The following is a 10,278-nucleotide window of genomic DNA, read 5'->3' as shown; positions in this document are numbered from 1 at the left end:
GGGCGGGTGCGAGCAGGGCGAGGCATAAGCGTGCGCGAAGATTCACGAAATTAACCGAAGCTGAATTACTATCAGAGAGTGAGAGAGAGAGAGAGAGAGAACTTGAATGGATCGCGTCGACGCGTTTTCTCTTCTTCTCGAAAATTCCTTGTCTCTTGCCTCTTTATCTTTTTGCGCTTCCCCTTTCCTTTCTATCTCTTCCCCCTCTGCCGCTCGCTCGTCGATGAAAATCACTTCCTTCCTAGGTTCTCGTTAAAATTCCAAGCGCGCGATTTTTAAACGTCCCTTTTGTCGCGCACGAGCTTCCTTCTCGTTAAACTTTATAGATAGATATCGAACACCGTTACAACATTGCTTACGTTATAACATTTATTATAACTATGTATTAGACTATGTAATTTAACATGAGAGATCGATCCTTTTCCATCCTTAATAATATGAATAATTAAGGAGATCAATAAGTAGGAACTCGTGAAATATCGCATGGATTATCGATAGGCACGAACGTTCGTGCGACATCTCGAAGGAACGTTATAATCGTTTGTCACAACAATAATATTTCGTCGCGTCTAGGTCGCTCGCATTGTCCCATTATATATATATATATATATCCTCATGGACAATTGCTTTTCTCAATCGACATAAGAACGTCGTACGAGGACTAACGCAGCCGAGATAATTGCTCCGAGGAAAAGGAGGAATAATTTGGATTCGGAGAAGAAACGTTCGTCAATTCTTCACAGATTCGCAATACTCGGAAATGAACGATGATGTCATAGACGTTCTCGAGAATGACAACTCCAGAAATATGTATGTGTTAAATGTTTAAAACGCGTGCCTTCCTCTATCTTTCCATTGCGTGTCCTTATTCTTCGACGTTCATTCATAGCTTTTCTACGCCCTACGTGATCGATCGACGTACGCGTGTTTACCTATGCGACGTTACGTCAGATTAGTTACATATGTATCGAGTATATGCGTCCGTACGTTCGTTCGCATCGAACCAAGAAGAAGAAAAAAAACGAGAATAGGACGATTTATCGTGGATAAAACGAGAAAGAGAGAGATTTATCTTTATTTTCTCTCGCAAGTTACAAACGGTAAGACATAACCTTTATCTCGTTTAGCTCGTTATGAAAATTTGCTTTCTTCGAATAACGCGAACTTTTTCGTAGAGAAAATTTCTAAGAAGCGATCATGTTGCAACATATTCTTTCGAATTGATAAACGCTTTTACGGTGACATTGGCGAGAATTTAGAGGCCGTCCGCCTTTGGTTATCGACTTGTAAACATAGTTGGCCGTAACCGGTGAGTGAATAGATCAATAGATATATTCTCATTTAACATTTGGCTCTGCGGAAGCAGCTACCACTACACCAAGTGGTGCAATGAGATTCTGATCAATTGATATTACTTTCGGTCTAACGCGTATCATCCTATTTTCATCTCCTATCCGTCGCTAATCCAGTCGCTAGTAATGTCGAGTTAATGGCCGCTTAAATAAACTTTGGTCGCGTCTAATCCATAACGAAGGAGAGCCAAGCTAAAGATTTTACCGCTCTCGAGTTCGACTGTTTAATCGTTTTTTATCGATCCTTTTTGCTCCAAGGTCATACGCAAGTACGCGCATGCACTTGGGATACTCCTATGAATCTGTATCCGCGACGTAACGCGTCTCGTAAGATCTCTAACGCAATCTCGAGGAATAATTTTAAGTGCCTTCTCCCTCGTTATTATCTTCGCGCAAATATACGAGAGGATTCTAATATTAGTCTATTCGTAACGTAATTGATAACTATCAATGATCGCATCATTGTGCCTCGTTAAACAGCTATTTTATTACGGCAAAAATGAAGACCAAAGAGGAAGAGACATTCTTCTTAATTTTCATCGAACCTTGTCTTTAAGATTCGATGTAGCGCGTCAAATATTTTTGTGAAATTTAAAATTTTAATTACAGCAATGAAGTTGGTCGAATTTGATAAAATAAAAGTCGCTAAAGTCGAGACGCGAGTGTCGTCGAGCATCAATTGTCAACGGCCGCCGCCATTAAACTATTAAAAAATACTGTCTTGTAGTATACATATGACGACATCTAGCGTATAGAAATACAATTCATTTTTCTCACGTGCTCCTGCAAAATATACATACACACTCGAGTATGGGGCTTTACACACAATTATTTTTTCCATCGTTAGGATAAGTTAAGGACGTCGGTAATCATCTATAACCCTATATTATTACATCCATTTACGATCCATCGACAGCTACGTCATGACTCGAAGGAATATTATTAGAATACCGATAATATTAATTTTATAAAGTTATAGGTGGCAATGAGAAAGAAAAGAGATATTATGTGAAAATGGTAACAAGTCGATAAAAGCGTCTTGGCGATTTAAGATGATAGAACTTTTACTGGCGTTTCCTACGTTACCGACCGTCAGTCATACTTTTTACGCTTGTTACCAAATTCAAATCATGGATAGTTCGTAGAAGAAATTTCGAATTTAAAACGAGTATTCTTCGGATATTTCCTTATAAATGCTTCTCCAACGAAAGAATAACTTTTTTTATTTTTTCGCAATAGTTACGAAATGGAGGAAATAAAAGAGGCGGCGTCGTCGTCTTTTTCGTGTCATCGGGGTGAAGCGGTAACAACGGCGCAGAGAGCGCAGAATCGAGGAGGGCGCGGACATCGGGACGCTGAAACGTGAGGAGAAACCGCGTTGCTAAATATAATACGCCGAGGCACGCGGTTTTCAGGTTCGAACGGACGTCTCGTCGAATTAGTCCCTGTGAAATCGTATATTTCTCCTTCGGTGGCTCTTAGGGAACGTGCCTAGAAAAAGGGGGGAAACCTTTTTGGAAAGAAAATTTCGAGAAGAAACGAACGACTAATCGACCTACTCGAAAGTCAAGGCTGAAGAAAAACCGGCAGGGAATCGTCTCTTCAAGCCCCTCCCCCGCCCCCCCCCCTCTCACCCACCCACGCACACACGTTCGATTGCGAGGGGATGAAAGTGCTACGAGTATTTCATTCTTGTCCTACGTACGTATTTATGTCAGTGAGACCGGGTGGGTGATTATGTGTACGCGTGCGAAATGGCTCGTAAAGAACAGATCCTTCTTTTCCTCGTCGATCGTGTCCTCTTTGAGCCGTTACGGGGCCTTTGGATCGACGTTGCATCGTGCGAATCACGATTTGCTCTTTCGTAAAACTTTACGCGTCGCGTTAATCTTGCATCATCGATTGACACGAAACCGAATGAAACGACGAGGAAAGACAAATTATAAAGGCGATTTTTCTTTATTTGATTTAGATTAACTTAATTTGATTAATGCGCTCGGGAAGAAGCGATTCGATCGTTTTTATCGATCGTCTCTTGTGCGAATCGCGTCGTGTTGCCCGACACGCGAGAGATGCGAATAAAGTTCTTCAACGCAAAATCAAAATAATCCTTTCGGCTGATCGATAATTTATCGTACGCACGTACGCACGTACGCACGTACGCACGTACGCACGTACGCACGCACGCACGCACGCATGTAAATAAATAGGCGATACGTTCGTGGCAATCGCACGATTCGTTGACGAGTTAATTTCGTTTCGGACGGGCATTGTTCTATTGACATCGTTACAAGATACACGCAGTGTACGTAGTAGGAGCTCGTTGATCGCAGAATCGTTAGAAATGTTAATATAACGGGAAGGGAATTAACGCGATTCGCCTGCCTATTCTCTTAATAACGAGAAAAGGAGAGAACGCTCGTCATCGTTTCAGTACTCTCACTCGAGAGTGATCGATGAAAGGTCCTCCTCCTTCTCTTATTCGATATTAAACGTATGTACAAATGTACGTACGAAGTCAATATACTCAAGATTATCGAATGATCCTTTACTGCTAATAAGTGCGTAGAGAGAGCCGATTATTACAAAAGCGATTCTTTCTTTTGGAAAATTATTTGATGGAACGCTTTGTAACAACTTTGTAAATGTTTATTACAAAGCACGCGGATCGATAAGAGTCGTCCGGTCACTGGCGTTACGCCTCGTCCAAGCAGAGGACGAACGCTGCCGACATTGTCGACGATAAAGACCTAATTCGGTTTTTCTACGTTTTCTTTATCCTTGAAAACTGTATGTATATCTTATTCCGTTCGTAGATACTAAAGAAGAATCCTAAAGAAAGGAGATAATAGAGATGAATATACCGAAGAGCGATGGCCTTCTGTCGGTGGTCTTGCCTTCCGAAATTCCATCTTCGGCCAGTTCGCAACAGCTCTTTATAAATCAGGACCAACAGGTGTGTTTCCTTATCTATGACATAGCAAAGTTATCGTTGACTTTATTCGCACTTAGTCACGTTTCTTCTTTCATTAGATACAGTTTATCATTGTGCGAACTCGATAACTGAAATGCAATAATAACGATCTAACATCGATCTAATATCATCGATATATATTCAATTGGTTACGAGGAGCAGGACGAGGAAGCTTCGGACTGTCCACTCTTGACGCCGAGTCCACCTCCGGCCGTGCAGATAAATAATTCTCTCGAATCGGCGGCGCCTATATACAGACCTCTCGAAGGAGCACCTTTGGAAATGATAACAACGCCAACGCTCGAAAATATTAACGAGGAGGACGGGCTCAATGCGTTCATGAATCTCGTAAACAGTTCGTCTAAACCTCTTCACGATGGTAGGTGTACCATAGGTTGCCTGGCGAGGACGCAAAATCGACCAAATGATTTTTCTTCTTGTCTGAGAGTCTGCTGACCTCTCTTTTCTTTTTTTTTTTTTTTTTTTTTTTTTTTTTTTTTTACATACGAGACGTCTTTCGCAAGAAAAGAGAGACTATTACTCGTTTGAAACTACTCGTTTTCTTCCTGGTGATCGTTTGTCTCACGCGAATCGACTTAATGGGAAGAGAGAGGCAAAGAGGAGAAGAGCGATTCTGTTGACTCTTAGCCGTCGCCGGACACTAAATACCCCTTACGTAATCACGCGCGTGGTCGTGTCCATTGTCATAAACGCAGAGAACACAAAGCGTCTTGTCAGGATCCAGTTTCAATTTATACCCTGTGATTAATCTTGACGAACTCGTGAGCGAGTTACTACGCAGAAGAGGAAGAAAAAAAAGAAGTGAAAGAGACGTTTCATTGAACGAAATTGAAATTAATAAGAACGAATTAAAATTGACATTCGCGCGAATACGCTTCCAAGCCGATTATATTGCATTTTAATTAAAGCAAATTCTTTGGAAAATCGTTGATTTATACGACCGTATAAAATAAATAACGACAGATTATTATTTTATTCTTTGATTTGATCTTTATCACGACCACTCTTGCAGAACCGAGTTCGCGCGATCCGATGGTGGAATCGAGCACGAGCGGTAGCAGTAGTGACACGAACGAGCCGGTTTGCGCTCAATTACTTACACAGCTGAATACTGCTTATCAACATTTAGCACCAGACGCTCAAGCTCTGGTAAGTATATAATTGAAGTGTCGCTAATCGCGACTTACCTTTCGCGTCAACTTTTCATGGATATATAAACTCGAGGTGCGTCATCGCGAAATCGACTCGACATTTCTCTTTTTCTCTCTTTTTTTTTTTTTTTTTTTTTTCATACTCGCGAGTTATCCTTATCCAGTATCGAATCTCTTTCATTCTTATACTATGGAATCTACGTTATTGGTATGTACGTTTTATTATATCGAACGAAAATGATTATTCAATTTCGAATGAAAATTTCTTTTTCTTTCTTCTTCACTCAGTGAGTAGACGCAAGTCTGCGTGGACGCGCTAATTTTCATTTTCTTTCGTTTCCCTTTTTTTGCTCTACTTTTTTCATCCTCTTTAATTAGTCAACTAGTTTCATGATATCAACTAGTTTTGATATAGCGATGACGAAAAATAATCGATAGAATATACGGCGGGGGTAAGAGGAAAAAGATCTTTCAAGGGAGGGATAAGGCGAACGGAAATGGATCCTTTCTGTCGGTGTCATAAGACTGTAACTTAAAGAAGAGAAAATAATAGCAAAGTGCCGATCTCATTGGTCGAAACTTATTTTTAAGTAAAATATATATATATATATATAAAAGACGATGGATTTGCAACAGGTTAGAGCGATCGTTAGCTATAGAGTCTGTCAGCTGATAAAGCATCGATACGTAAATTTGATAGGCTGCTTGCATAGTACTTACCCGTACAAAGATATCGATGCCTGCGTAATATCGCTTACACGGCAAAAAAAGCGATAATATCGCATCGGTAGACGCAGATAGACGCTTTCGCTACACACAACGGTTTAGCATTATTTATATATCTTTTTCGCTTGTGCACTTGTTGCTTGGACCATGGCCGATCATTCGCTTCTTTCCTTCCACTTGTTTTCCTCGACCCTCGACGATCGAATAGAAAAATATTGGAAACGAGCGCCCGTATTGGGCGCTTGGCTATTTTAATACAATAACGTCGCGTGGATCGCTCGTAGCTCGTGACAGGATTTATTAATAATAGAGTCGGCGTCGAACGAGAGACTCAAAAAGACACGAAGGAGGCATTTTACGACAATGGCAGGCAAGATTACACGACGATAGTTAGAGAATCGATAGGCGATTTAAAAGTACGAGAGAGCTCTCCAAAAAAAATTTCGAGAACGATTCTATAAGCCATATCGTATTGAGAGATATCTTTAATAGACTAAATTCGCATAAATTTTCTTTTTTTTCTCACTCGTTTGGTGTCTACTAATATTCGCCCCCCCCCCTTCCTCTCCCGTGGCTGATCGCTTTCTCTAACAAATCACACAAAGTATACTCACGCCGTAACTCTTTAGTTTTACAATCAGGAGAACGGTGGGAAGCCACCGCTCGTTGGAATACAACTGGTCGTACCAAAGTCTCCGAAAGATTATCGATTTATGAAATGGAACTGGCCACTGATAAGAAAAACTTGTTTTTGGTCGTTGATGTCGATCCTGACTGGATGCACTGCTCTTGTCATAGGCGTCCTCGCGACGATGCCTAAAAAGTAAGATTCATTATGAAGGAGCTTTTTTCTCCTGAATTAAACGATACTCGGTTGTTCATAAATATATTATACCTTCCAGATGCGATCCTTCGATAGAGTGGTGGCAAGGAAACGTCTTCTACGAGATCTTTCCAGCTTCCTTTCAAGATTCCTCAAAAGGCGGCGACGGTATCGGCGATTTGCGTGGTATCACGATGCGATTGGATTACCTAAAGAGACTCGGCGTTCGTGGAATTCGTCTAAACTCGATATTCCCGGCGCCGCATTATCCGGAATATTATTCGGACATCAGCAATATGACGGATATAAACGTGAATCTCGGTACGTTGAAGGACTTTGAAAAACTCCTAAATGAGATACATCGTAGAAACATGAGCCTTATCCTCGATCTACCGCTTTATCCGTACGCGAAGACGCTTCAAGGTGAGGAAATGGCCACGAACAGGACGAACAAAGAGATCCGCGAAAGAAGAGACCTGATGGAGAATTCGATGCTCGAGGATATGGTTACGACGACGACGACGACGACGACGACGACGACGACGACGACACCGTCGATTAAAAATATTGGAAATACTTTGTCGGTGATTAGCAGTACTCTAGGACCGTTCGAAGAACCAAGAGCTCTACCAGTCGTTTCATCGGATTCGATCGTTAATGAACGTTCGATCGGTTCGGCCATTAAAACGTGGATCGATAGAGGCGTCGATGGATTTTATTTGAAGGGTCTCGAACGTTACGTTCACGAAAGCAGTTTTCCCAATATCATAAAGCATTGGAGGTCTCTGCTTGGACCTCGAAAGATATTCATTTGTCACGTCGACGCGCTTAACGCTGCGATGCACTTCGAGGCATCCAAAAAGACGATACTTACGAGAATAGATCTGATCGATGTCACATTACGCGTATCCAATGGTACCGAGAACATAAAGGCTCAAGTGGAAACCATAACGAAAGGTATACTTTTCGAGAAAGCATCTTACCCGTGGGTACATTGGTCCGTTGGTGGCGTTGATTCGAGAAGAATTGCTTCCAGTATCGACGTCAAGAACGCTTCTATGGCTGTCTCTCTTTTGGCCTTGATGCTTCCTGGAACACCCAGTATATTTTACGGGGACGAGGTATAAAGTTCAATTAAATACTATTCCTTTTAACGCGTCCCCCGCTTGCATTGAGATTCCTAAGGATATATTCAAAGTGTTTCTACATTCAGATAGGTATAATGGATTGCGAGTGCGAGGATCATCAGGATCTGGCACATTTGCATAATCTCGCGCCGATGTATTGGGAGAAGAAGGACGGATTGGATGACAAGTTTGCATCGGTCGGTGTCACTGCCTGGTTGCCCGAGGCTTCGAAGCCATTAGAAACCAGTCTGATCGGGACGATCGGCGAGATTATTAAACTGAGATCTAACACCCCGACGATTTACGTTAAAGCTATTTCTAAGGATAGCGATGTCATGGCCAACTGTGATATTAGGTAAATATATTTAGGAGTCCATATTTAAGAATACGCTTTCGGGGAATCCGTTTAAAATTCGTTTAAAATCCGTTTGGAATTGGAGCTTTCAACGACGATTTCTCTTTTTTACGCAAAGGTACACGAAGGATGAGATAATCGTGATAGAACGTTGGTATCCACGGAGAAATTCGTACGTATTTGTCGCTAATCTCGGCAATGCGTCCAAACAGAAGGATTTGTCGTCTCTTTATTACGGTGGTCACGTTGTCGTTGGACCAGCCAATAGATTGAATCAAGACGTTTTCTTCAAGGAACTGAACGTTCCACCCGGCGAGGCTTTCGTCATCAAATTGGACAAGTGAGAGGAAACTTTTAAGCGAGCTTGAAAGTTGAAGAAGAAACAGTCATGAAATCGATCAATCAACAACATTCATGTCTGAGTCATATTTTGTTTTTTCGGTGACACGTCTAGTGCCAATTGTGATGTATAATATTATCCTACGGAAGGAGTTTCATACTCCTTGTGGTGCAAGGTGCGCGCCGTAAATAGTTCAAGTTCCTCTTTATGATTGTAGATAAAAGAGATTCGCGATTTCTTACAACTCGACAAGTCAAATTCTTTCTTATTTATAGTCTATATTTATAGTCTAATTCTTTCTTAATTGCTCGTGGGAACTGGCAAACAACCAGTTAACTCTTAACGAACATAAAGCGACCGTTTTATTGAAATTGATTTCTAAATGAGAGAAAACGGCACGTCTAAAGTGTTCCGCAAGGTTCTACGATATGGTTCCTCGATATGGTTCCTCGATATGGGCTTTAGCAAATGTTATTAACGAAGACACTTCGATTTCACAAACCGAGTTTATCACATTGTACAAGTCTCTATGTGTTCACTATCTTTAATAATCTGGCCTGTGGAACTTATGCTTTAATGATGCTTCAACGACACGACGAAAATTCTCTTTTCTTTTTTTGTTTTCTTTTTTCACATAAAATATTCTTCTATTTGTAATTTTAACAATTAATAACTATTCATCGAAACGTTTCTATTTCACGTAATTTTAAGTAATAGAAATAAATTAAAAATACTTTTATGAGAACGTTTTTTAAGCGATAATATCTTTTTAATACGAGTGCTCTCGTCGAGTGCCATTTTCGTCGAGAGCGTCAGTTTATTTTATTCGATCAATCGTAATTAAAACAAGCTTGCGTTCGAATTACATATTTTCTCTACATATAATATATCCCTTGACGCGTGTGTGCGCTTGTGTATGTTACTTTCGTAAGTACCTTATCATTCGTAACGTGTAGTATACACCCAACAGATATTTTTTTATCCCAACGTTTATTAAATAAATTAATTCGTTTTCATCTGTAGTCGGCTCAATAACGAATTCGTTCTTTTGGATCGCGTTCACTTTTTACTTCACTCATTATCGAAAGAGATATGGATGGATAGGAAGAAATTATCGTGTCTTCTCATGGAAAGGAAAAGTTTATAAAAGTGGGTGAACGTTGTGTGAAATGCCTTGTAAAAGGGGTTGTTGCGTTTGATAAATTTTAATCCATACAAGTTCACGAGTTACGTCGAGAATAAAAATTAGTTAAATTGTCACGATGATTTCGCTCATGAAAAGTTTTAAAGAAATGCGTTTGTTTCGAATAGCGACGAAGGATAATTATTAATTTATGTTCTCGCAAAAGCAACGAATCGACGGTTGTGTATGCGCGTGATGAGAGTAAGTGGGATAGGGGGTGGGGGTA

At 40.6% G+C, this 10,278-nt stretch overlaps 1 protein-coding gene across 6 annotated transcripts; it reads left to right on the top strand.

Annotated features, from left to right (window-relative positions):
* The first annotated feature begins 152 nt into the window (after positions 1-152).
* LOC124428489 (maltase A2-like) lies at positions 153-9,891 on the top strand. Of its 6 annotated transcripts, XM_046972586.1 has the most exons (10): positions 153-810; positions 890-1,100; positions 1,176-1,309; positions 4,169-4,308; positions 4,489-4,705; positions 5,360-5,496; positions 6,854-7,047; positions 7,127-8,168; positions 8,261-8,529; positions 8,648-9,891. In XM_046972586.1, exons 4-10 carry the CDS (start codon positions 4,207-4,209, stop codon positions 8,871-8,873), a joined length of 2,187 nt encoding a protein of 728 aa, XP_046828542.1. In that variant the 5' UTR covers positions 153-810; positions 890-1,100; positions 1,176-1,309; positions 4,169-4,206; the 3' UTR covers positions 8,874-9,891. The 6 variants fall into 6 exon arrangements, with proteins under 6 accessions (XP_046828542.1, XP_046828543.1, XP_046828545.1 ...); XM_046972587.1 differs by lacking the exon at positions 1,176-1,309; XM_046972589.1 differs by lacking the exons at positions 890-1,100; positions 1,176-1,309.
* The last annotated feature ends 387 nt before the right edge of the window (positions 9,892-10,278 follow it).

This window comes from Vespa crabro, chromosome 12 (genome assembly GCF_910589235.1).
Source record: "Vespa crabro chromosome 12, iyVesCrab1.2, whole genome shotgun sequence".
NCBI classification, from domain to species: Eukaryota; Metazoa; Arthropoda; class Insecta; order Hymenoptera; family Vespidae; genus Vespa; species Vespa crabro.
The sequence above is the reverse complement of the archived record's forward strand: the minus strand, read 5'-3'. Positions and strand labels throughout refer to the sequence as shown.